The 27,636-nt window shown below is 39.8% G+C and overlaps 1 protein-coding gene across 1 annotated transcript; it reads right to left on the minus strand.

Moving 5' to 3' along the window:
* Window positions 1-3,691: 3,691 nt before the first annotated feature.
* Window positions 3,692-26,466, minus strand: myo7bb (myosin VIIBb). Its single transcript, XM_081699881.1, has 47 exons — window positions 26,449-26,466; window positions 26,178-26,279; window positions 25,798-25,950; window positions 24,548-24,732; window positions 23,937-24,058; window positions 23,559-23,701; window positions 23,328-23,441; window positions 23,042-23,195; window positions 22,834-22,910; window positions 22,581-22,700; window positions 21,509-21,639; window positions 20,926-21,136; window positions 20,536-20,671; window positions 20,275-20,447; window positions 19,461-19,601; window positions 19,214-19,372; window positions 18,609-18,701; window positions 17,708-17,802; window positions 17,482-17,566; window positions 17,158-17,367; window positions 16,554-16,757; window positions 15,952-16,200; window positions 15,587-15,733; window positions 15,384-15,464; window positions 15,070-15,212; window positions 14,826-14,952; window positions 14,560-14,679; window positions 14,294-14,467; window positions 13,821-14,048; window positions 13,364-13,531; window positions 13,051-13,168; window positions 12,821-12,947; window positions 12,334-12,497; window positions 10,116-10,297; window positions 9,888-10,000; window positions 7,386-7,531; window positions 6,778-6,931; window positions 6,532-6,687; window positions 6,133-6,241; window positions 5,935-6,048; window positions 5,710-5,797; window positions 5,469-5,575; window positions 4,982-5,167; window positions 4,705-4,821; window positions 4,528-4,611; window positions 4,145-4,264; window positions 3,692-4,052 (listed from the first exon to the last, which is right to left on the minus strand). The coding sequence occupies exons 1-47, from the start codon at window positions 26,464-26,466 to the stop codon at window positions 3,960-3,962; spliced, it is 6,441 nt and encodes a 2,146-aa protein (XP_081556007.1). The 3' UTR covers window positions 3,692-3,959.
* Window positions 26,467-27,636: the final 1,170 nt, after the last annotated feature.

Consider the following 27,636-nt stretch of genomic DNA (forward strand, 5'->3'; position numbering starts at 1 on the left):
GAAACACTCATCCCTAAGGCCGTTCCCTCTGCAAGAGCTCATTCCAGAACAATTAGCAGGAACGTGGTGGTGTCATCTGAGTAGCATTTCGACCAAAGACATGATCATGTGCCATGACTTGTGCCCTGTTATTTACTGAGAGCTGGCAGAAGCTTAATCAGGTGAATTTGGTTGTTGCAGGTCACCTGAATGAGGAAGACTTAAGACAAAACAATAAGAATAGTTCCAGTCATGAAAGCCTACAACTAATAAAATGACTAGAATGCTTGCTTATTGGTGGCATATGTTTAAGTGTCTTGGAATGAGGAATCTGAAGAATTCTGCTCTCATTGGCTATGGAAATCTGTCGAGCACTGAACAATGAAGAGTATTTACTGTATGCCCCACAGAATGAAGAGTATTTACTTGTATGCTGCAAATAAGCAAGCGGTACAATGAAGTTTGTCAAAGAGCAGATGCCAAACAGTACATGAACTCCATAACTTGTCCATACTTCAAGATTAATCCAGATGCTTTTTCATTTCTGTTCATTTGGACAAAAAATTAAAAATCAGATTATGGTTTTTGGGGCCATACTCATTGTTTTACGGAAATGCCAAAGACAACTGTGTGTACCTTGTATGTACATCTGTTACATGCTTTCATGTATATGCATCACACTATCCCCACACCCTGCATGTTCACTGTTTATCAGTGCAATTTATCAAAACACACACACACACACACACACACACACACACACACATAGAGAACCTTTCTCCCACACTTTTTCAAGTATTCATTATCTTTCATTGTGGCAGTTAGAATACAAAGGCTGGTAAATCCCATACTCATACAAACAGAGATTAATCATCTTCGTAGGAATAAAAAGATTAAGTGCTTTCCTCCTGATTACAGCCTGTTTGGGACTAGGGGAAACAAAAGATTTACACTGCAATTAATCCTATTTATGATCGCAGCCAGCATTCTCTGTGCTTGTGGACGTAACTTTGACACCCTACCAAAATTCTTCAGTGGTTTCAGAAGCACACTGACGTGACTTACTCTTGAGTCCTTGAATTAAATGAGAAGGTCAGAGGAATGTTTGGGCTGGTGGTACTCCAGTTCCAAGGTTAAGTGTTGGATTAAACAATCTACAGGATGGTGAGGGAAATAAATAACCATTTTATGTCATTTGAATTTCTTTCCTAATGTCCCAACATAATAGGGTGTCTAGATGTCAATTTTACCAGCAGAATGCCTGGACAGACACGTATTTGTCAACCTGGACTGAACTGATCGTTGCTTTCCATTTATCAGTATTATTTTAGGGTGTCACTGGGTCACATATGTCAAAGCAAATACCTGGTATTTCATTTATATAACAAGTTGCCTCATACATCAAATAAAAACTCTACCCTTTCAAACTTAACTCATCACGTCTTAAGCAAATGTAAAATTAAAATTAATGAACCAGGCATCTTTCCCACTTTGAATCACACACAGGGTGGTTGCACTGGACAGACAGTAGAATGATCATTTTCTCTCCTCCCCAGACATGCATTTTCTAGCATTGATTCACAGCAGAATGGAACAACAGTGCCATCTCAGAATTATAGACCTAAAGCAGCCTGCAGGTAAGAACAATCCAGTGCATCGATGTATGGCCATTATTCCTCCGTCCAGTCCCAAGCGTAGTCTATGACTCTGCTGATGTGTGTGCAGTGTGTTTTTCCAGAGCCTCTCATTCAGTTCGTGTATGTACCCAGAGCACCATACTCAGTCATGAACACTAAAGCACTTCTGACCCATGTCCTGGCACAGCACTTTAATTGTAACTAGGACTGAAAGGAAACATATTTGGATTCTGACAAAGATTATGGTATTCTTGGTATCCTTAGCACCAAACAGACTACAAACCCTAAAGACAGGCACAGCATTCTTCCACTACGTAATCAGAAACCCTGAAAATGTTTCCAAAACCACAATAGGGGGATTGTTTCTGAAGTAAAAGAAATCAGTATTTCCTTTTCAAATTCGTTCTCAAGACTCTATAGCTTACCGGTGAAATACGATCACTTTTGTCGAATTGAATATAGCATTGTGGATCTCAACCCTCTAAGGCAGCACCCCATGAACATAACAGGCCTTCCATTGTAAAAGTGGTATGTAGGCCTCTGAGATGTCACCTAGAGTTAGTGTAGACAGATGATTTCATGGCACCAGGAATGTGTTTCCAAACATGTGGTTTACAACTATGATGCCCTCAAGGTTGGAGTGATGGGGACCAGGAGGATTTCTGTTGCAACATCTCTACAGCCCCCAAGTGTCACATACACCCCTGCTGTCACACATATAATAAACAGGTTCAGTCTTTCCCTACAAAAATGTGTCATTAACCAGTCCTTCTCAGTCCACCCCAGAACATCATGGCTCCAGTGTTTCTATTTAATGTATGGCAAGATAGACATCAGGGCCAAAAATAATACTTGGTTCCAGTGACTGCAGGGGAGTGTTTGGGTTGGATTTTCCAACTGTAGTACAATGTGTTCTTTCAGCTTCACACTGAGCTCTGCTAAAGAGACTCAGAGCAGTGAGAAGCCTGAAGTAGTTCTTCAGTGAAGCACATGAGAAAGGATAAAGTGCAAATCAGGCAGATTGCTGCTTGTGTAGATTTGGCTTTGGAGTCTGCAACAATATCTTAAACAATCATAAATCTCACTGCTGAAGCAAAAGCTCCTGCAAAACACATGCAGAGCATGTTACATTTTGTTTGAACCAATCTGTTATTGATTTTGCAATAAAGCAGGTGGTCCTAAGGCTGGTCTTGCATATTGATCACATTCAGTGATTAGTTGCAACCCTAATCTAATCTATCTGATGCAGTTAATACAGGCTTTCAATAGTATCTTAACATAAAAGCCACCTCCGCCATTAGATAGTATGCAAAACAAAACAGTTCCTTCTGTTTGCCAGAGATATAAAACAATATAAAAAGCACAAAAACAACTTGTAAATGTAAAAGGTTTAAGAAATATCTACCAATAATAAAAATATTGTTCAATATTTATTAAACCACTGGCTCCATTAAGTAGAGAATCATGCTGAGATTAGAGTTTGCCATTAAGTGTGACAGTACAAAATTTGCCTTGATTTTCACTGCACTGCTGTTACTCATGAGAATTACAATGCAAAACACATTGTAGACACTGCTGTTCATACATGCTTTGCTTCACATCCATCATTTTTATTATTTCTTACTTGTAATCCACTTTTGCATCTGCTGTAACCAATGAATTTCCATCTGGGATTAATAAAAAGATCTATCGATATAACTGTCGATCTATCTAGTTAGACACTAAAGAATTAAACCATTACTCTGTGCTCCTATATTCACTGTACTCAAACTAAGGTGACACAGTCTGTACAAAGGTGATCAAAAGCAGGAAGTTACGTAACTTGAAAGATAAATGAACGTTTGGAATGAAGGTATGGAATCCAGCTATAAAAAGCTCCAGATAGGGAGTTTGTTATGAAGACCAACATCCCATAAGGAATGCAATTGTACTGACCCTTCCGTGAATTTTACCACTCAGATACACTCATGAAATTTCTGAAAGGTCTGAGAATGTAAACTCTATGACAAAGTGAGTATAATTAAATATAAAACTACAAAAATTGTACCATTCATTTTCAGTGATTTTATTGGCAGTTACATTTTGTAAAAGAGTCTTTGTTGCTGCTATAGGCTATATCTTAAGTATGTATAATCACATAGTATTGAAATTAGACTCACCTCTAATGAGAATACAACTCCTATCTTTTCCTATAGTTATGACTATCTACTTCTTACTACTCTATCACATCAGTTAAATAAAGTTTACATCTTCCACTACTGCGCAGTCCTGCAAAATCAGGTTTTCAACTTGGTGTATGAAAGTCATGTGGACAGACTAAAATCGATGGTGTGGTGGATTATTCTAAGAGAACCTCGTGTTTCTGGGCATGACAGTGGTCCTCTCCTTCTCATACATGTTCACATAGGATTTCAGCAGGTCATCCATTTTATAACCCTTAAAATAAACAAAAAAAAGATTAATGATTATGATTATTCATCTATGGTAAAGTTAATATTAGTATTCAGAATTTGTTGTGTTGTCCTTACCAGTGATGTTTCACAGAGCAGTGTGTTGCCTTTCACCAAGTTGCCAACATTAAGGTGAAAGTAAGTGCTGCCACTAGACCAATTTGTGATTTTGCTGAAAGGGTGCATATCCAGCACCTCCTACAGGAGATATGGAGCAGGGTAGGTGCTGAGTCGCATATAACTCAGAGCATTATAAGTAAAACAACATAAATAAACATAGCCACATGACATGGGCAATATAAACCCAGGTTTATAATTATGTGCATTAATGTAGTATCCTGTGAAATGTGAACACATTGGCCAGAGCACTGAACACTTATTATTGGACCAGTACGTTTGCATTTCCCATTTATTTTTGCCCACTTGCCACCATTAAAAAAAGCTGATGCAGGGATATTTACCTTAGTTTTAGGGTCAATAATACTAACGCCTTGCTTGCTGATTGAGATCATTATAATGCTGGGATAACTGCGATCTGATGTTTGCTGTGAATCACAGGAATAGATAGTGTGAATAAATTGTTTTCGCTTAGGCATTAAATCAACTTGTGGCATGGCATATTAGATATTGCAGGTTACCTTCACTTCGAAGAAGGCACAGCCAAATGTGGGCCATTGAGAGATGGTCTTAAGGAAGCTGACTTTGGCCTCATCCACAGTGATGCCTGCTTGTTTGTTGTATGCACTGATGATGTGCTGTAAATGCAAAACAATGAGCACCTTGTCTCAAGCTGAGCATGATCAAAAACACCACCCACCTTCCCAAAAATCACAACACGATGACGAGAAGTTGATAATCAAGAAGTTAATCAGTACTGGTGTCAAGTATGATAAACCAATGATTTAACTGGCTGACCTTCTTCCAGTCTTCAGGTGACATGATTCTTAGCTGATCAGCTGGTACGAGATCCTTCAACATTTTGGGAATCATAACAAACTGAGTCCTGTCTGTGTCCACCTTGACCCTAAAGAGCAGACCGCCCAGGCTGATCACTTCCTCCTTAGACATGCTGTGGTACCCTCTGAGATACTTCGGTACCTCCTAAGGAAACACAAGAGTGGTAGCTTAAGAAGTCTTCCAGGTTCAGTGACATTCCCTATATAAACAGGAAGCAGTGAAAGTGGAACACATATGTAGAAAGGTAATGGGAGGACAGGTGGTTTTTAAAAATACTAACAAATAGTAAAGATGTTTAAAAAAAAAAAAAACTACAGCTTCACAATGATATCTCTCCTTTACTTAAGAGCAAGTGCATGTGCTTTCCTAAGAGCAGTGCCTCTGTAAGGTTCCATGAGAAGTACATGCTGGTGGATGGAGTGAGTCAGCAGGTCACTGAGCCGACCTGGGGGAAATGGAAGGTAAGGTCAGCTGTCAGGTCCTTCCCAGGTAACACATTAAACCAGAGCTTCCTCAAGAACAGGACCAGGTAGGGAACCACTGCCAGAGACCCTACATGTAAAACATAAAGGACAAAATTCTCCATCCAAGTACAAAAGTAATGAAAATGAACTTCTTGAAGCTGCAAAACAATTGGGAAGAAATATTTTGCACAACAAGCTACAGCCTGCTTCTTCACAGCCTACCTTCTTTTGTTTTCTTTCCTTTCTTGGGGGCATCTGTGAGTTGCTTCAGGTTGTCAAAAAAGTACTGCTGGTCATTCATGCTCACTACCTGAAAGGAGACATATTAAGGTCATTTCTGTACTGAACTCCATATGTAGGTGCCCTTTGGAAGTGATGAATTTCAGTTTCAAATGGGAACTTAAGGGAAAAAAACATTTTGATATTCTGATCTAAGAAGATTGGAACCTTGTTGGTGGTTTTCACAAAAAGGCCATATCCATTGCTGGAAGACAGCATAAGATTTTTAGCGATGTTGCGACAGAGGTCACAAATCCTTGTAGTAGTGTTGACCTCAAAGATCTATTGGGAGGAGGGAGGACAGGGATAGAGTGAGCCATGTGAAGGTAGAAGTGAGAGGAATGTCCCAGTCAGGAGGTAACCTACCTCTGTAGTATCGTTGGGAAAATGAACTTTATGGAAGATTTGAGAGCTGTTCTGCTGAATCGCATCTACTTCAACCTGGTGTGGTGGCATTGTCCTAAAACAATTGATCCTGAAACAGGAAATGTGTGATGTCAACTAAGCAAAGAATTCTCACTTTGAGAACCCAGGGGCAACATATTTCTCATAGCCCACAGCTGGACCAATTCACCTTTCTTTATTAAAATGTACTGTATATTTATATGCCAAGGTGTCTAAAAGGTGAATGAATGGTAGCTATAATCTCATGGTGCTTTAAAGATATTTTCAATTCAATTAGCAACAAGCATTCATGAATTGCTAGCCATGTTGGCATTTTTACTTAAAGTGCACAATTAATGGTGGTAGTGTTACAGAGCTTACCTCAGCATGGCCTGCAATCTCTGCAGGCAGGCAGCTGACAGAGGATCTCTGGGCCTGGACTGCAGAAACCGCTGAGCATGTGTTAGCAATATCTGACTTGGGGGGAAGAGTCCACAACAAAGCCAAAGCAGCTGCCAGCCACGCTCCAGACTCAACCTGTGAAACAAATATGAACACAAACATTCCATTCACCTAAATATTACTGATGGGAAATGAATATCACGGTCTGGTTCCAGTTTGGCTCACCCATTAGTGTTGTTGGTCATCTGTTTCATGATTTGGCAGTAGACCTCATCTCTCAGGGCAGGGTACTGCAAAGCAGGCCCAAAGATCTGGTCTGTTAGCTCTATTGGGGTGCGTACAGTTTTGGTGGGGTAGTCACCCATGTACTTAAGAATAGGTAGGGCAAAGTTAAGGGAAACTGTAAGGATTATTAATTTTAATGGAGCTTACTGTAATAAGACCACAAAACAGGCACCATCGAATGCACCACTGAATGCCAATTATCTCCCCAAGTGTGTGGATATTTGCCACTTCCATAACATATGAAGTAAAAGCAATAACTGATCTTGTCAATTTAAGAAAACCATATATTAGTCATTTTAGTTGCCTTATAGAGAAATTTTGCCAAAAAATGCTAATAAGGCTAATAACTAATGAAAACTAATAACACTTGTTAGCACAATGTAGATTTTATTAACATAGCACAGTTGACTTCCTAATTCTTTTCCTGAATATCGTAAACTGTCAATATAGGGCATGCTGTTTGCTGGCATGTCTGATTATGAATGTTGTTTGTTGCCATGTCTGATTATGAAAGGGTCTTAAAAGGCTTCAGTGAGCAGGGAGGATATCGAAGAAACATTGACAGGCCAGCTGGCTGAGATCCGACTCGTTCTGCAGACTCTTCAGTAGCGGTTGTTTGAGCAGTTCCTTGGATCTCATCCACAGTTTCTCCCGGCCCCCTGCTCTGGCCTGCCGCCCAGCCGTGCCCGGCTCCCTGTGGGAAGTAGCATGAGAGAGACCACATAAACACATCTTAGATACTGTATATTGGTTTTAATGAATATCAAAAGTTTATTCTGAGTATAACTATTCCAATATTACATATTACTGTGTGTATATAATATCTAGTGTATCTAATATAATGAAGAATGATTTAGTGTTTTAAAATATCACATCTTTAGTTGCAGGGTATTATATGTTTTTGGTTTTCTATTGATGCTTTGTTTTTTTTTTTGTTTTTTTGTTTTTTTTTAACCTCTGGAGTATTGTTTGTTTTGGCACTGTAATCAAGTACATTAGATTTGAAATTAAAACAATGTCTGAGAGGTTAAACTGCAAAATACACTGCCTGGCCAAAAAAAGGGTCACCACCTGGATTTAACTAAGCAAATAGGTAAGAGCCTCCCATTGGATAATTACTGCATGGGTGATTATGTTTCAGCTGGCAACAAGTTATTTAACCCTAACTGATGCAGTGAGTAGCTTCTTATTTGTTAAACAACCATGTCGAAAGACACATCCTGTGGTCGTGGAAAAGATGTTAATCTGTTTCAGAAGGGTCAAATTATTGGCATGCATCAAGCAGAGAAAACTTCTAGGGAGATTGCTGAAACTACTAAAATCGGGTTAAGAACCGTCCAACGCATTATTAAAAAGTGGAAGGACAGTGGGGAAACATCATCTTAGAGGAAGGAATGTGGTCAGAAAAAAATCTTGAATGATTGTGAACGGTGATCACTTAAACGTGTTGTGAAATCAAATCATAAAAAAACAACAGTAGAATTCAGGGATATGGTTAATAGTGAAAGTAAGAGCATTTCCACACATACAATGCGAAGGAAACTCAAGGGATTGGGACTAAACAGCTTTGTAGCCTTAAGAAAACCACTTGTCAATGAGACTAACTGGCAAAAATGGCTTCAATTTGCTAGGGAGCATAAAGATTGGACTCTGGAGCAATGGAAGAAGGTCATGCGGTCTGATGTGTCTAGATTTACCCTGTTCTAGAGTGATGGGCGCATCAGGGTAAGAAGAGAGGTGGCTGAAGTGATGCACCCATCATGCCTAGTGCCTACCGTACAAGCCTGTGGAGGCAGTGCTATGATCTGGGCTTGCTGCAGTTGGTCAGGTCTAGGTTCAGCAACATTATGTGCCCAAAGAATGAGTCAGCTGACTACCTGAATATACTGAAGGACCAGGTTATTCCATCAATGTATTTTTAATGTTAATGGAAATAAATGTTGTAACATTGCAGAAGCTTGTGGAAACGATGCCACAGCGAATATGTGCCGTAATCAAAGCTGAAGGTGGTCCAACGAAATATTAGAGTGTGTGACCTTTTTTTTGGCCAGGCAGTGCATCAGCTTTAATTCAAGGACATTTACATCATGCAAGTCTGCAGCACAATAGGAATCTTTCATGATGATTCTCTCCCAGCCCTGTAATGCAGCTATTTAATTTCTTGCTTTGGTGTTGTCAGTCTTGTTTTTGGCAAGTAAAATGCATGCTCAGGGGGTAAAGCCTAGGTGATTAACCATCAACTTTTGGGCTCCCAAAAAGCTCCACAGTTCCTTTAGTTGTGGTTTGTATCATTGTCCTGTTGTAAGGTGACGTACTACACACTGTGTTTTGTAGTATTTGACTGGATCTGAGCAATTATGATGCTGCAGTTGTTGGCAGAATCATTAGTGAAGACCCCTGATGATAACATACATATATACCCATGACACCATGTTTCACAGACAAGATTCTTTGGATCACAAGCATTTGTTTTTTTCATCACACTTTTTAAAAATTCTATGACGCTGGTACATTCTAATTTTCACCTCATCTGTCCAAAGACATTGTCCCAGAAATCTATATTATATCTTTATTATTAAAGTCTACTTTTCTGTGCAATTTGTAACTTTCCTTCCTGTTCTTGAGACATATAAATTGTTAGCAGCTTGAAGTAAAGTAATCTTCTGTTTATAGTAGATTTTCAAAAGTTTGTCTTTATGATTAAAAGCATTCTCTTTAATCAACCATTTCTGTGGTCTCCCGGATTGCTTGCTATTGCTATTACTCACCAGCTTTCTTGCTTTTTATCATTGCAATTATACAAGTATATTTAAAGCTAATATTTTTTCTATACTTCTGATTTCAAGGCAAGGCAAATTTTCTATTTGGTGATTTTTACAACAGCTATTATATGACAACCATTATACATGACATCTTCATTTTTTTATTTACAGTATAATTATTGTTAGTCTAGTAATTGATTCCAATAGTAGAAGACCACTAACATTTAGGTTTAGTACCTCAAATGTATATTTGTCATCTAATTTCATAAATTGCAATAGATTCGGTACCTGAAATATTCAAAGGAGAATTCTTTGAGTGAAATGTGGGCCACTGTCTCGATGACATTTTCCGTCTTGTCTAAACTATTTCCAGGCTTTGTCTGATTTGGGTCCCACAGACTCTAAAGACAACAGTTCAACACAAGCACATTATGGTCATGTAGTCTATTGATACAAATAGACTATGACCATACAGCCTCTGAAGTAAACCAACGTGAATTAAGGTTGATTCAGTACCAGTATTTCATCGGAGGGTCTACTCAGGGTTGGCAGAATCATGATGGCATCTGTTGAAATGGCTCCACTTTGACCTGTCTTCTCATTCTGTCCTTTCATCCAACCTTCCTTAGGAGAATACTCTCCATCTTTAATAATGTAAATAAGATCTCCTTTTCTGCAGCTCAATAATGTTGCATCATCTAGGAGAAAAAAAAAACATTTAGACCATTAAGAAGAATTTTTTGCCACAAAGTAACTTGCAGTAATCATGTGCAGGGACATCACCCTAGAGCAGACCTGGGCATTGTACGGCCCGCGGGCCACATCCAGCCCTCTAACTATCTCTGACCGCTTGAGATCGTTGGAAAATTTGAAGTCAGAAGTAAATGTGTAACTACGACACCTATTACACTGTGATAGGTGCACGAAATCAAGGACTTTGACGAAATACAACTACACTGCTTTTATTTTGACAGCAAATGTTTTGTTTTTGTTTTTTTAAATTTGCGTCTTCCGCTCAGTGATCTTATGCACCTTCAACTCAAACGTCTCAATAAATTAGTTGGATAGCTAGGAGTTAGCTCTTAGCCAAGGTTAGCTGTTAGCCCTTAAATATGTCGGCTAACGTTAAAAAAAGAAAGATTGACGCAGAATGCAGAGTTTTTAACAAGGAATGGACTTCTAAATATTTATTTACTGAAGACAAAGGTAAAGCTGTGTGCTTAGTTTGTGGAGAGCAGATAGCTGTGTTTAAGGATTACAATTTGAATCGCCATTACGAGACTAAACACGCAGAAAAACTGCAAAGGCAGCAAGAATTTTTTACAAAGCTCCACTCATCCAGGGATGCAGCTGTCAGGACCAGCTTTGTAATATCATACAAAACTGCAAGAAACAGTAGGCCATTCTCTGATTTCTTCTACCTTTACATGCCGTGTGGATAATGCACCCAGTGATGTCCAGCTTGAACTCATTGATCTGCAGTCTGACAATCTACTGGCAGAGCATTTTAAGTAAGTATCACTGCTGGAGTTTTATTCTTCTCTCAAAGAGAGAAGAATAACACATAAGGAGGCATGCTTGGAGGATGTTAGTTCTCTTTGGATCTACCTACCTATGTGAACAAACATTCTCAGTGATGAAGTTCAACAAATCTAGATACAGATCCTCTCTCAGTGATGATCACTTGTGTGCTGCCCTTCGCATATCCACCTCAGATATTCAGCCTGACTTCAGTGCACTTGTTCAAGCCCAAAACAGGCTAGATTTCTCTCATTGAACATTTTTGTATAAAGTTAATGTGATGCTGGTCTTTGAAAAACTAGATTTTTTTGTGTAAAGTTGTGATGCTAGCTTTTTTAAATGTTGCAGAAGATGCTCATTTTCGAAAAATGTTTGTTAAATTGTGCTATAATTCTGTGCTCCACATTTTCATGTTATTGTAATGTTTCATTTACTGTTTTTTATGAAGGGATAGTGTATATATACTGTATACAGTATATAGGTATTGGGTAGAACTGAGTTAAGTATATTTGTCTGGCCCTCTAAAACCATTCCAATTTCTCATGTGGCCCCAAAGGAAAATTAATTGCCCACCCCTGCCCTAGAGCAGCTCCAGGCACCAATGTGTGTTTACAGCAATCAGCTGGTACCAAAGCTATACTTTATGCACTTGAACTACATGGACTACTGGACTCAAAAATAGCTTGTATCCCACTGCTGTATGCATTTCTGCTGTATGGCAGAAAGTTATAACCTCTCCATATATTACACAATATATTTTACCACTGCATATTTGTAATAAACTAATTAATATTATGTGGGAAAAGTGCACATATGGTGTAATAAACAGTTGTCTGTAGTGTATATTCATTCCAATACCCAATACTCTACTGTCATACAGGATCATATAGAATTTTTTTTCTCCTGGGATGTAGGGGTACTATGGGATTCAGATGATCATGCAGATGTCATACTCTACAGTATGTGCATATAAATTCCAATGCACATATATGCACACATATCAATAAAACACAACCTCTGTGGTTGTCCAAGAAATCAAGATTACAATAGCTTTGTTGTATAATTTAGGCAATGTAAAACAATACTTTTTACTTAGACTCACAGTCATATGTAAGTCTCTACATCAGTCTCTGGCTCTCAATTATTTGCAACATTGCTTGATTTCTCTCAGTTAACAACTTGCAGTGCAGTGAAGGTGTGTATTGTATTGTACCTGGTCTGTTGATGTCTTGTTGCACCACAGCATAGACCGAGCGTTCCTTCAACCCAACGAGGAACATGTTGAGAATTTCCACCATGGCATGTGCCTTTGCTACCTTCAGTTTATACTCATCCCTTGGAGTGGTGATGCATACTACCTCACCCAATCTGCCCTCACTGGCAGATGGAGGGACAAATAAACACAGTTGAAAGAAGGTTAGCATAGGCATCATTGAGATAGCATGCTAATATGATGCTTGCACTGAAAGAAAATTAGCAGTGGCATTTAGCAAGAAACAACATCTAACTTAAATGAAAGTTAGCCCCACTTTCTATATTAGCATTTTTGGTTGACATATCCCTTTTATCCTGCATATATGTATTATTATGGTAAAGGAAATGCGTTAAATAGGCAGTATTGCAGTTTACACACAGGACTGGGCACCTGTAGTAAGCTAGTGCGAGATCTCATGAGGTTAACAATAATGCCAAACATTTACCTGAGTATTTGGATTCCTGTCACCTTAGGATAAGTCAGCTGCAAAAATGTTCTGTCTTTTCCTTCCTGAAAGGATAGCCCACTCCAGTTGACTGCAACCACAAACTGGTCTTGCGGCAAAGAGGGACCTGGATCAACCCCCACCCCACCACACACACACATACAAAAAAATGATCAAAATTAAATTTTACAGGTGGGACCACAGTAGGCATATATTACAAGGGAATTTACCTGAAATCATATGAGCCATAAAAAACTTTGAGAAATAGAGGGGCCACTTCTGACAAGCGTAGCCAACCACATCTGCTTTCACAGTATTAGCATTCTCCTCGGACTTTGTATAAGGTCCCTAAGGAGATACAAAATGGACATAAAATTGCTAATACTTTTCATGTATCATATCTTTCAATTGTAACCTTCACCTCCCATATTGCCACCATATTTATCTGTTGCCAAAGCTACTTCTGGTCTAAATACAGCCACTATAACATTGCACCAACACCTCCAACGAGCATGTACAGGGAGATCAAGTGATGTATAATACCTGCTCATGTGCCAAGCTGACCAGCTGCACCAGCATGGCCTCAGACTTGCTCTCGATAACGGTGAGGTTTATGCATTCGCGCACCACGCTCCTCACCATCTCCGAGCTTCTCTTTGTGCCGTACTGGACGTAATAGTGCTTTGCTGCCAGCTGCACATATTCATCCTCCTGAATAAGGCACAAGAAAAGCGATTCTAAACGGCAGCAGCAATAGCAGCTGTAAAATATGCAGGACTCAGAATAAACAATAAATATTCTTAACTCAAAACAGCTAGAATGCTATTCTAACATCAGTTTCCCTTATTCAAACCATCCTAACATGATTTTGCCTCATGATTGGTAAGTTGCTAAGTCAATGATGTCATAAAAATTCCATGAGAGTAGGCAGAAGCAACTAGGTGGTTCAGAGAACAGACAGGGCTAACGCAGACACGATAAACATAAACCTCTGGCGGACCTTATCAGACTGGTACTCTCCAGACTTGATGCCGCAGATGATCTGCCTGTAGATGAGGTCAGTGCTGATATGGTCGAAGGTGCAGTCATGCCAGGGAGTGAAAAGCTCCTTACGGAAGGAGAGCTTCCAGGGTGCGCTCTGCTCCTCTTTGCCTTGTCTTCGTTCCTCCTGCTCGCACTGGGAGATGGCATCCAGCACATGTTCGCCACCACTGCCTAGAGACCACATCTACAGGCGAAGAAGGAGAGGTTCAACCCACCCTCACAGAACAGAAGAGCAAAGAGAACAGAGAGACTGGGGGAGCAGATCTGGCTGAAGAGACCAATGCAGTGATTCCAGTCTTAAAAGTTACAGCTGAATGGGAAGTATGAACAAAGATAATAAAACTGGATAGCCAAAAAAAAAAAACACTTGGTGTGAAAGAAAGAGCACAACATGAACAATATTTTTGAAGTCATAAGGCTTGCTCAGACCTTGTCATAGAGGGTGATGTACAGGGAGAAGCCAAAAGTGTCACACAGATTGGTTTTCTGTGCAATGTCACTGCACAGCTCCGCAGAGGTACTGGCTGAGTCCACTTCCAGGCTGAGGTCACGACCATCCATCAGGGCCACAGCCACCTTGATGGGCTCCTTTGTCTCCACTGCCTTTAAATGACACCGTAGCAGATTTGGCTTCAACCTTTCCAGACACATCCGGTCTCAACTGAAAACCAAGTCTCATCCTAAGGCAGACCTACCTGTAATTCAATACAGCAGGGCAGCTCCTTTCTTTCGCCATTGGTTAAAGTACGCTGGAGACGTTTAGCACAGTTAGAGGAGAACTCACTGGGCCCTCTGCGAATAAAACTCTGCAGAGTCTATAGCACAGAATGGATGAGAACAGAACAAATAAAAGGAAGAGAATATAACAGTGCAACATGACAGAAAAGAACAGGACAAAGACAGAATAGAATAGAATAGAATAGAATAGAATAGAATAGAATAGAATAGAATGTATTCTTACTTTATTGAGGAGCTTTGTTGGAGGGAAGATGCCAAGACAGATAGACAAAAGTATCCAGCCTTGGTTAGAGCTGTTCTTGTTCTTATTATTGGTTAGCTGCTTACAAATCTGGCAGTAGATCTCATCTCTGCAATGCAGATAGAAAATATTTTTGCTCACAATTTTACAGTAAATTACAAGAAAGTATCACACTGCAGAGATTTCATGAGCATGGTGTTCCTACATGCAAAAAGGGCATCATTACCTAATGTCTGGTCTAACAATGCCATATCCTACAATGGTGTGCAATTTCTCCAAAGCAGTCATTGGACGATCAAGAGTAGGTCCTTCACCAATCAAAATATCATCTTCCTCTTTATCTTCCAATAAAGAACTGGGTTCTACACACTGCAAAACAATAAATCTTTCAATATAAGTTGTAACACTTTGGTTGCAACAACAATAATAACAATAGTACTGTGCATTAATTACAATCAGATTCAACCATATTATCTAAATATTCAGCTATATTATCTAAATATTATCTGCATATTTAGGTAAACTTAAGTATTATCTGACCTCTTCAGGAATGGTGGAATATTTTCTCTTCCCAGTTCCAACTGCTTGTTTGTTCTGTTTTTGCTTTTTCCACAGCATTTTCTGTAGATACAAGGTTAACGTTAACAAATCCTGACAGTGCTGTTTGACAGAGCAAGGTCTAAGGAACCCTGAAGAACATGGGGATATGGAAAGGATGACTTTCATAATGAGCAAGAGTTCACCTGATCTAAACCGACTAGGTTACTGAGACGTCGCCCTTGTCTTTGGCCCAGGTTCATCTTTAAGGGGTCAGCCATTACACGTGCTTGTTTAGGCTCAGGAATGTCCCCCATAAATCTCAGTATGATCCACCATACTGTTAAACATGCCTGGAAAGAAGGAGAAGCACAGAAAGAGAGGAGAGGAGAGGAGGAGTCAGCCGAGGTGAGGTAATGATAAGATGGAGGGGAGATAAGAATGGGATGGAGGAGAGGTAAGGACAGAAGGGGAGAGAAGATATGGTGACATGATGGTAACATGTTCCCCCAATTTATCCTCCATTGCTCCAACTTCAAATGATGATGATTATAATGCTAAAAGTGATCACCAGCGTATCTCTTTCATCCTCGTGGTAGAGCAGGGGGCGCCACAGTCTCTGCTGGATGTGCATGTGTGTAGCAGAGCCTTGGAAATGCAGAGCAGAAAACTTAGAGAAGGAGATCTCATCCTCCTCTTCCTCCTCATTGTTCTCATCGTTGCTATCAGGAGTGCCTTCCTCTGCAGGACTCACTACAATTTTCATGACACTCTCAGTTGGTTCCACATCTTTCATGTCCATTGCTTCTCGGTCCTGATCCTACAAACAGAAACACCAGGAAAATACAATTCACTTACTGCTAACTTCTGTGCATAACTATAGTGCAAGTTTACAGCTTTCCTAATCTATTCATGTCTCTCTGTGTTGCTTTATATTGATCACTATTATTTTGGCCAGTTGTTTCAATACATTATACAAGCACTAAAAATAACACTAAAATAATAGTAAACGCTATGCTATTATGATTGTAACTTTTTTGGTGCCTTTAGGATGATTAGGCATAGGAACAGATTAACAGTTGCATTCGGATATGAATCAGGACGTGAGCTGCAAGAACAATCCCATCAGAAATGTACATTGTTCCTGCTTCTCCAGTGCAATAATGAAATTACATCCAAGTCCTTTGGAGCTGGCGCCTCCTGGCCTCCTCCTGTTTTTGATAGGAAGTTAAAGACGCTTGTCACCATTTCCTCATCGGTCGTGTCCACAGAGTTGGCAGCTGCCTCCTGTGATTGGCTGAGCACCTCCTCAAGCCTCTTCTGGAGCTCCTGACTGGTGAATTCCTGTGCCTGCCTCTCCGGCTCAGGCAGGAAGTCCTGGCATACCACCAAAAAAAAATTTAAATAAAAAATTAAAACCAAGGGTGAGGCCTTGATAGCCTCATGAACGAATACACGGCTGACACCATAAACCAGGTGAGAGACAGAATTACCCAACATATTGAGCTGTCTGTCCCAAACAAGTAAATGAGGAAAAGTACTCAGTATTAGAGAATTTGTTCTTGATAAAACATATTGTACTGTTTTATTATCATTTTTTTGTTTCTTGCTAAATGTTTACCATGGGTTTTCTTTCTAAGCTGTACACCTGTCTATAAGTACAATGATATTAAATTTAAACTGAACTGAACATGGTCTGTACAAAGCACGGCAAGATGAAAGCATGACATGAACACCATGTCACTAGAAACAGTGATGTTTGCTGAAAAGAATGTACATCGTCCTCGAGTTGTTTCCTGGCTGGGAGGTCTCTAGTGTGGGCCTGCATCAGTATGATGGCATCTCGCTTGTGTTTCAGGTCTTTCCTGGCAAGATAGCCACGGGTGTGCGTCTGCAGGGTGATGGCAGCCGTCCGTCTGTGACGGTACTCTAAACAGTCCTGTCTAGCATGCATCACAGCTTGGAGGCGGACCAAGCCCTGGCGTAACTGGCAGGAGAGAGAGAGGAAACCTCTATTTAAGAGGGCCTGCTCTGCACAGATATTAGGCCATTTAACACCAAAGATGAACAGGGCATTGAAGATGAATGGGGAGTCATTTACTTTCCCAAACTCTTTCCGGTCCCGGTGACCTCGCCAGTATTTCTGCACAGTCAAGGCTGCACTCCTCTTTTTCAGGAAAGTCTTCCTATAAAACAAACAAAAAAAGAAAAACACACATCAACTTTTGAGCACACGCCTGCTCAAAATGGGTTGGATTGGAGGTGCAGTTCGGGATTGAGTTGGGATGGTGAGAGGCAGGGTAAGGACAGAATGAAGTATGAAGCACCTGTCTTTGTGACCTAGCATGACTCTCAGAATAATAAGAGCCTTCCTACTGAGTTCCCGCTCCCTCTCCAGTTCCAGAAAGGAGTCATGGTAATCCTGAGGACAAACAATCAAATGAAGGAACATGCCAATTACATCTCTAATTATAAGCCATTGGACAATTATTAGAGGTAATAATCCATGATAGAACAAACCACTTTCAAAGCTTTTCAAAGCAGCACTATAGCCACATTGAATGAATTGTTAGTTTAGTGATTGGCCATGGTAGAGAATAGGCTTCGATACATTTTAACAGGTCTGACATTTGGTGGAACATCAAAAACTGGTCTGCTGGCTGTTGTCCTCACTGTCTGCATATTTAAGAGTACTTGAATACCCAGTCAAGGAAAAGACCTTTATGCCTCCATAAAGGTATGTGTTGGGTAGAGGTGTATGGTTCATTAAGGTTCATGTTTAGGAAGTGAAAATCCTCTCCAGGATTTGCTGACTAGTAGGTAGCATTAATTATTGAAACAAGCATCATATAAATATTGTGTTTGAAGGGTCCCTGGCTCAATCACATCAGATGACTACCAGTGATCCAACAATTGCAGTATCATTGATATGTAACTTGGTAAATGTTTCATGTATGGGTCTGTTGTGTTCATGTAATATCAGAATATACTGGCTGGTGATATGCAACAACTTGTGAATTCAGAAAACATCATGCATCGCCCAAGTTTATCACAAGTACTTACAACTGTGCAAACCAATCGACTGCAACTTCCTAGTGGAAACTCGAGTTTACAAGTTTGAGAGAGCATTCAAATTCAACAAAACCTACCATACATTTAGGTATTAACCTAAATGGCATTGGCTAGGCACAGGAATTGTAAATAGAATGACAGGAAGGCCACAGGTACCTTGACAAAGATCTTGGTCTTGCCGATCTTCCAGTCGTTTTTATCCTGAATCACGGCTCTGCAGATGGCATCACAGCAGTCTGCTGCAGACTCCTGTTAGGAGACACAGGGATTAGACAATGGCAACACACACATGGCTGCAGAGACCTCCAGCTACAGCATGTGTGCTGCCACACAAAGGTTATTTTATTATGCTGTAATAACATCAATTCTAATAAGTTGATTCAAATACTATGGTGTAGTGCAGAGGGTCTCAACTGTGGACCTCATTTCTGATCCTGAATTTTGTAATCACTGGTAAGTGGACAGTTAATGTATCTGATTAACCATTTTGCCATCATAACTCACTCCCAGGGTTTCAAACCTGTTGTATCTTTGACTCGAGGGCTGTGATTTCAATATCTGTGTCCTATGACATAAATGAACTACCAGTGTTTACAAAATCCCAAACTGGACTTTGAATTTGAGGTCCACAGTTGAGCACCTATTGTGTAGTGTATTTTACAATACATTAAATAATAATATAAAACATAGAACACATATAATGCATAATAATAAAATACAACCCATGCAATAATTAAATAAGTCATAGAGTAATTACTTACTTTGTTGGGATCGCAGTCCGTAGTCTTCAACAAAACTCGATACCGTTCCAGGAACTCCGTGAACCTGTGGCGGATGGGATATCCTGACTTGCGTATTTTAATGGTCTCCAGCATGCCAGAGTAGCGCAATTGCTGCATGCACAGTTTCCGATCAAAGGTCTGGAACAGAGAGTCACATGACAGGTGAGAAGGCTTTGAGGCAGTGAAGATAGAGCGGTAATGAGGGCTCATTAGCGGAGCATGTTACCATGGAAAGTTTGGTCTCATTGGGTTTGAAGCAGCGGATGAAGAAAGGCTGGCACAAGGACAGAGCCTTCATCAGGGAGTCCAGAGACTGCCGGAACTGACTGCTCAGCGTGGACAGGTGTCTCCGTGAATCATTCACTTGCTGTATTAAGAAGTTAACACTTTTTTTTTCATTTTTTTACATACTTATTTATATTCATTTTTTGTCTTACTTGCAAGATCAATGGGCAATTGGTTTTCTAAACAGAATTAGTTAAAAGATGCTACTCTGCTGCAACAGGAGAAACATTCAAACAGCCTGCAAGTTCACAGGCATGAAGTGCTTTAAAACCAGTGTGATCTTAAAGCTAAAATGAAATATTTCTCCTTCTGCAATATGATTTTTGAGTGAAATGATATTAAGGTAGTGGAGAGATGAGAGTTTATCCACTGGGATTTGATTTAACTGTGAAAACATGACACAATATTATTGGTTAATATTATTCCCCACATCTTCAGCATTAGTGATGTAACCAAAATCATAGTGGCATGAAGAGGTAATTACATTTGTAAACTAAAATAACATTTTATATAGATGATGTTGATGAATCATGACTAAGGACTTGAACTATCCAAAAAAAATTAATTAATTAATTAATTTCAGCTAGTTTTTCATTGCAAGCTGTGTGTGAAAGACTCCATCTGCATCTGAGCTGACTAAGGTGTGTCAGAGCAGGGAAAATTCCAAAACTTGCTTTTTGTGAGATCTCCAGGCCTGAGTGGCTGTCAAACATACCATTAAGGACTAAAACATACTGAGTGGTAGTAAAACATACCCGTAAGGTGTTCTTGGGGGTGATGAGAATCCTACTGTTGTTGTTGTTGGCAGACTTGGCCATGCAGGCCCTCAACTCTACCTCAAAGATCTGCCTGAGCAACTTGCTTGAGGACTTCTGGATCAGGGTGATGATGTCCAAGCTCAGGGCATCTCTGTTCTTTTCTAGAAATCCTGTGGAAATACAGAGCACACTTGAGCCACTTTGCTGTTGGATTAATAAAGAGGATATTTTCTTATAGGTACTGAATGTTACCATCACCATTGCAGTCATAGTGGACAGCCCCAGCAAAGTGGCGAATACCAAACGCCATATTATGGCTGCTCTTTGATGACAGAAAGATCTTGCTATTGTTGTGTACTTGGTTTATTTTGTTCAACATGGTAGTGTCGGTGCCCTAAAAAAGTCATATTTGCAGATTAAATAAAAATGTTAACTGTGTATAGTTCTTGGTTGCCAATTGCATTGCAGGATTTAGCAGTTTCCCATGTCAAACACACCCGATGTCCAGCTAAAGATTTCAAAGGAGAGTTAAACAGAAATAAACTGAAAGTCTGCAGTGTTGTGGCCATTATGGAATGAAATACAGCACATTACGACTCTTTCGACCTTACATCTGAATTGACTTGGGGCTAATTTTAGCTAACTCACCTTGGGGAAGTGGCTCTCCTCGTCAATCAGAGCCAGGATGTTGAGGGGTTTTAAGGCCAGTAGGTCCAGCGTGCATTGGTTGTCGGTGTAGGTAATGTGGTTCCAGGTGAAGCCTTCTTTAAGATATTCCTCCTGCTCTAGCTTAAAGATGTGTGCCACAAAGAACTGCTGCAGGTGCTCGTTAGCATAGTTAATGCACAGCTGCTCAAAACTGCACACAAGCAGACATACACAGCCCAACCCTTACTAATTACTTAATTCATTTCTAATTTAAACAACACTTAACAAGTGTACAACAGTTGGGGTTCCATATTTTGTTAGGTGTGTTATTTGTATATAGCCCTGACAGCAATGGTCATGACCCTGTTCCTAAAGAGGTACTGTCCTACAAAATTTAGGTCTAACCATAATTCATCACACCTGGGTCATTTAATTATTATCACCTGCAAACTAGGTCTTCTAAACTTGGTCCACCTAATCAAGAACTTCTAAAGGCAGAAAGATGATAAGGGACATCTCTAGGAGGAGGCTGATGACTTCTGGTGTAATGTGTCAGTGTAAATGTCAAATATTCTATTCATACCTGTTCTTGATGAAATTCTCAAAGCCAAAAATGTCGAGCAGGCCAATGGACAAAGATGTTCTAGTTTGGGATTTGTGGATGGCGCTGTTAATTTTCCCAAAAATCCACACAAACAGTCTGCTGTAGATGGCCTGAAGAAGATTAATAAATAACCCAGAACAACCAAATAAAATGAGTTAAAATGAAGAGTACAACTTCATAAACCCCTTGCTCTTGCAAAGGGTTTATTAATCTTTTTAAATGTGTTTATTATTGGTTATCAATTAATAAGGTCATAAATTAGGTAGTAACTTATTCAAGGATTAACATTATAAATGAATGGTCACTATTTGGCAAGCAACAGGTCATAGTTGCCTTTTTTGTGTGTTATTACTGCTTCATTTTTGTGGTTGACATCTGATTGTATTTTAGAACATGAATGCAAATAATCAAAAGGAGAATTTGGCAAAAAAAAACTAATGAAAAAGAAAAGTAAAATACAGATAAGAAAAGAAAAGAGGATCAAGCAAGCAAGTATAGTGTGCATATGCGTGTGCGTACATGAAGCGAGCTAAACCAATAGTTTGTCTTTAACGTAGTAAAGAATTCTTTCCCATTTCCAGAAATCACATTCTAGCAAGCAGATTATGACAATCTGTGATTGATGATGCATGAACTGATTTTCATTGTTGGACATGCAATCTCCTACACAACAAGATAGCAGTCTGAACCCATTCAGTATAGATAGAGGGAATTGTGTCTTTCAGGATAAACAAATGTAAAAAGGGACTTCCTGACCAACAACTCTACAAATACAATTATGGGCTGATGTCCAAAACTTTCAAGCAGAACCAAAGGACATGGGTAAAAATAACTTGTTGTTTAATGATGATTGGTTAATGAGGTGTTTATAACCTAATTAACAAACATTAATAAACAAATTTTAAACCAGTAATTGCTAAACCCTTTAAAAGGATAGTCTTATTCTAAAGTGGCACCAAATCAGGGGACCCAAACATCATTGCAACATTTTAACCCGTCACCTCCGGCTTGACTTCTATTATTATTGAAAGAATAGAAGTTAAGTGGACACCTTGGCTAAGGCATCCCTGCAGTCTGTTGCCTGTTCTGAGCTGAGGGGTTTCGTCACACGCTCACGGCTTGTCATGAAAGACCGGCAGGTCAGACTTGTGTCCAGAGCTGATCTTTCAACCTGACAAGGAGCAGAAACATGGACCTAAATGACATTACATGCCCTTACACTATGCTATATGTAAAGGTAAAATGACTGCATACAGATGTAAGATATAATCATGCAGTAAATCCAGGAGAAAAGTAAACATTACCTCCAGCAGTTTGGCAGCAACTGTGAAATGATCAGATGACAAGACACCACAGCTGTCCATGTTGTTCACTGTGCTGGCTAATAGGATCACAAAGTCAACCACAAAATCAAACAAATAACTTTTTCACAGAACTGTTAAGTCATATCCAGGGATATGCATGTGGTGCGATAAGCATGAAAATCATTAAGCACCACATGTCGCACTTCACCTTCAAAACCGATGTTACCCATATGGAGAATAGCAGCCAGTAATTTAAATATTTCCCAACATTCCTTCTCTGTGAAGGTGAGGACCTTGAGAGCCGTGCGGATCCGGGTAAACTCGTTCACATCATCCTGTCCCTCGCACACAACGCAATCACCCTGCAGAATTTGGAAAGAGGATTTGTAAAGTGCTTGGCAACAACAGGAGCTGAGTTTCTAATGATGTGTGTATATACAAGCTGTTTACAGTGAAGGAGACATGCTGACTACTGATATGCAGGATGTGCATACCTCAGTCAGATACTTGAACTGTGTCGCGTTACCCAATAAAAGAATGCGCTTCTGATCTTCTGCCATCCCCGATAAAAGGCAATAAAAAATGTGATAGTTTCGTTCTTGGGGTGCCTTCATAAAAAGAAAATTGCAGAAAAAAACTGTTACATTTACCAATTAAACTGGTGGGTTTTTTTTTACAGTGCTTTATGGATTTCTTAACCATAAAAACATACACTGACCACTCACCTGATGGCATACTCGGGACTTTTCCAGCAGGTACTGTTCCATGTGAGCAAATTCTATTACACCCTCCTTGTTAAAGAAGATTTCCACGTACTTCCCGAAACGGCTGGAGTTATCATTACGGATGGTTTTGGCATTCCCAAAGGCTATGTGAGCCAAAGAAATGACAAGCTAGCCAGTATTTCTTTAGATGTAATATTGTTTGTTACTGGCTTCAAAGTAGTTAGGCTTAACAGCTTTAGCATAGCTAAATACTCTTCCTTATGTACAAACCTTCGTACTTCTGACAAAGTAATCAAAAGAGAAAGGAGTCATCACCCAGAACCATAGAAGGGGCTGAATGCTGGGGGTGGGGGAAGGACAGAAGGTGCACTGGTTTACCTTCCAGGACAGGGTTGGCCTGGAGGATCTGCTGTTCAATCCAGGAGTGTTGGCCACTCACCGCGGCCAAGAACTGCAGGATTAGTTTAGTAGTCTCTGTTTTTCCTGCACCGGACTCTCCACTGATGTACACACACACACACACACAAAATTAAGCTTCACACAATTTTATGGCTGTTTTCTACTGAAATATTTATTACTGTATATTTTGTCTCCATTCAACTCCATCCCTGTAGATTCTTTCCCAGTGGACATCGTTGACCAAGTTTCCGCTTGACTGGCTTGTTTTACTAAGACCACAGAAACCTTTGGTCTCCACAAAGAGAGTGAACCAGAATATAACATTTTTGTGGACCACTGTTTCTGCATGAAAAAATTTATTTTCAAGAAGTCTTACCTACATACATCACTAAAACTATGTTGGCCTAATTCACAATGCATATAAAATCCAAAAAAAATTCTTCGAAAATGACACTTTGGTACAAAGCTGCCTGAGAACTCTTATTATGAGAAAGTCCATATCACTACACTTTGGCTATAAAGTGCTGGAAAAGTCAGAACATAACTTGTCTTCTGACTCTAACACCAGGTCCAGGACTGCTTCCACTCACCTGATGATGCAGCACTGGTTGCACTGCTTGCGGAGCATGTTGTAGTAACAGCTGTCGGCAATGGCGAACACGTGAGGCGGTAGCTCACCCAGCCGCCGTCCATGGTACTGCCACACCTGCTCGGCTGTGTAGATGGGCAGCAGCTGGTAAGGGTTCACCGCCACCAGGACGGAGCCGATGTAAGTCTAACACAACCAGAATTGGAAAAACACTTCTGTTTGTCTGCGGAGCTCTGGATTGGGAAGGTTTGCAAGGTGCTTGGCACAGAGTATGACACTGACAGGCCAGGCAATGTGTATTGACATTACTAATATAAATTTACACTATGAGAATATATAAAAGACACAGCGATCCAACAGAAAATACATTTCAGCCAATGTATAAAATACAGCTCACAGTACATAGTGTATATACACTTTCATTTGTGGAATATTGACTCAGCAAACATGCAAGAAAGCAAGACATGATCTCCATCAACCCAACAGATCTGATTCAGCTACTAAGCATGTCATCATCTGGATCAGGTGTGTTGGAACATTGTTAATAATAAACTCTGCATTAGTGTAGCAGCAGAAAGGGCAGGATACAGTTTGACAAAAAAAAAAAAAAAAGAGCATGCAGATTTCTGGGATAAAGAGAACTTATTTTCCAAAGTTGATTTTGAGATGTTACACTTTGTTTCTAATGAATCCAGAAATATATTTCCATAGACCTATATTTTCCATAGACTGACAACATCTGTCTCAATCCAGAATAGTGCAATTAGGAACAGTAAAAATACTGCACAGCACCCTCAAACTCCCAAGCCTGTTAGAAGGCCTGGGTGTGATATGACCACCCACTGGAAAGGTTAGAATGGAATTTTATATATTTGGTTTGTCACTAGGGTATCATGACAACTTTAATGTCTGTTTAGCATGGTGTGCTAATCTGAAAGCTCTCACATATATTGTGATGTATTTATGTATATTATGTGGTATATGGAGTCCACATCACACTTGTTCAGTAGTTCCTCTGTGTAAATTTTATTGATAGGTATTCTATTAGAGACCAGTTATGAGCAAGTCAAATCCCTATCACACGTTAATGTGTTGGAAGGTTTCTACATTTGTACCCCCCAAAAAGAATCAAATCACTAAACTAACTTCAATGATGATCAAACCAAAAAACAAGAGGATGGACAAAAATGAATCACCAAACCAGGAGAGCAGTATGAATAAACAGCAGAATGAATGGGCAAGATTACTTACATAGATGATGCCCTGTTTGTGGCGGATCATTAAGTTCCTAAGCACGCCAGCCTCCGTCAGATCCCCCAGTTTGATCATATCGTCCACCCCTTCCACGGAGGTGGGGTGCATGGCCTGGATTGAGTTCGGCTGCCCCTCAGAGACACACAGCTCCTGAAACAGAACATGCCAAATAAAGCAACACATTTAACCCCTCTTACAGAACCTATAGGCTTATCGGTTACTAGGTTACCGTAGCGGAGAAGCATGTACAACACATGATTACAAAATGGATCAGTAGAAACATTTAATGAAATTGATTGGGATGAATATGACATCTCATGATATCCAACATCATGGCAGGGAAACATTATTTTCTCTTTGATTCTCTATTTTCCTACCTTCCCCTCATCGTCAACAAGGCGTAGCAGCTTGCCATCGGTAACCTTAACTCGGGCTCCGATGGGGACCCCAATACTGGAGTCCACCCAGACATAATCCCCCTAAAATCAGTACCACAGGCTATGTTACATAACACCTCTAACCAACAAGACATCTTAAATACACACTACTGTCTGGAAAACAATGCCTGTGATGTGGTAAGTAACGCATGTGGTTTTATATGAATTACGAAAAGCAGAAAATACAAAATAAGTATTAATGAATACATACCTTAGTCAGCACCACCATTAAGACCCTTAATGTTGGTCCTCTACTATGGTGAATATAAGATTTAATTTGAATGAAGCCTCAAAACTCCAAAGAACAACAAATAGTACATTAAAAAAGAACAAACAATGAACATTTACTATTTTGACATATTTACAAATCCTACAAATAAACTATTTAAATAATATTAGTTTTCTATGAAGGAATGGTTACCTTTCCTCTACCTAAGGATGACACCTAAATAAAGCAGTTTACAAGAAAAAGCCATACATGTCTCAAGTAATTTTTTCCCCACCCTGCTGAATGACAGGAACAAGGAAACAGGCGTACCCCTCACACATACACACACACACACACACACACACACACACACACACCTCTTTATGGTACTTTGACTTTGGTCTGCTGTGCGAGGCTTCAGAGGACAGTCTTTATCAGCCCATGCCCTCGGCTTAGCGAAAGCTTCAATAAAAGACTAACAGCGTCTGCCATAGGGCAGCCACAGTCAAGGACGCAAGACCTCTTACTAGCAAAGACCTCAAGACCCAGTGAATTTGAAGTCAACAAATGCCAAAGACATTTCCATTCAGTGGGGAGGATGACACCGAAACCTTTTCAACCTTATCAATACAATGTCTCATCACAAACTATGGCCAGAATGTGCCTTTTTGGACCCTTGGCCAAGTCACTATGAGTAAAGAAGCAATTAAACAATAAATTCAGAATGAAATGGCGAAATACACATATAGTACTGAAGGCCACAGTACTATAATATGATGTAGCTGGGGACTCATCAATAAAGTTCAGTGTTTTTTTTTTTTTTTTTTAATAACAGAAATATCTAATAAGGGTGTACCTCCACTTACTGTAAATAAAGAACTTTAGTGTATATAAAACTTTAAATGATTGAATAATATTGTAGTACTCGAGTTCGTTCTCAGTCTCAAGTACTTCTGACTTATTTTGAAAGACTTGCGATTTGACTGACTTTTATTTGCTAAACTGCGGTTCTGGTACAAGTCCCCACTTTGTTGACATCAACAACACTTAGTCCTACGATGATTATGTCCTCAGAAGCACTCGGTATGAAAGTGTACCTCACAATAACCTGAAAAGATCACTCAGAGAAACTGGCCTGTGGACTTTCTCTGTGGCTCAGAAATTGGGTGTGGGTTGAGAATCTAACTGTTC

Source organism: Electrophorus electricus, chromosome 17 (genome assembly GCF_041902795.1).
Source record: "Electrophorus electricus isolate QZ-2024a chromosome 17, ASM4190279v1, whole genome shotgun sequence".
Taxonomy (NCBI): Eukaryota; Metazoa; Chordata; class Actinopteri; order Gymnotiformes; family Gymnotidae; genus Electrophorus; species Electrophorus electricus.

Coding starts and splice junctions, on each gene's coding strand:
- myo7bb (XM_081699881.1), bottom strand. Junction 24,059..24,547: donor AACCAGTGCTGCATCATCAG/GTGAGTGGAAGC, acceptor TGTGTACATCAG/TGGAGAGTCCGGTGCAGGAA. Junction 20,672..20,925: donor AGGAGAGCCACTTCCCCAAG/GTGAGTTAGCTA, acceptor TGACTTTTTTAG/GGCACCGACACTACCATGTT.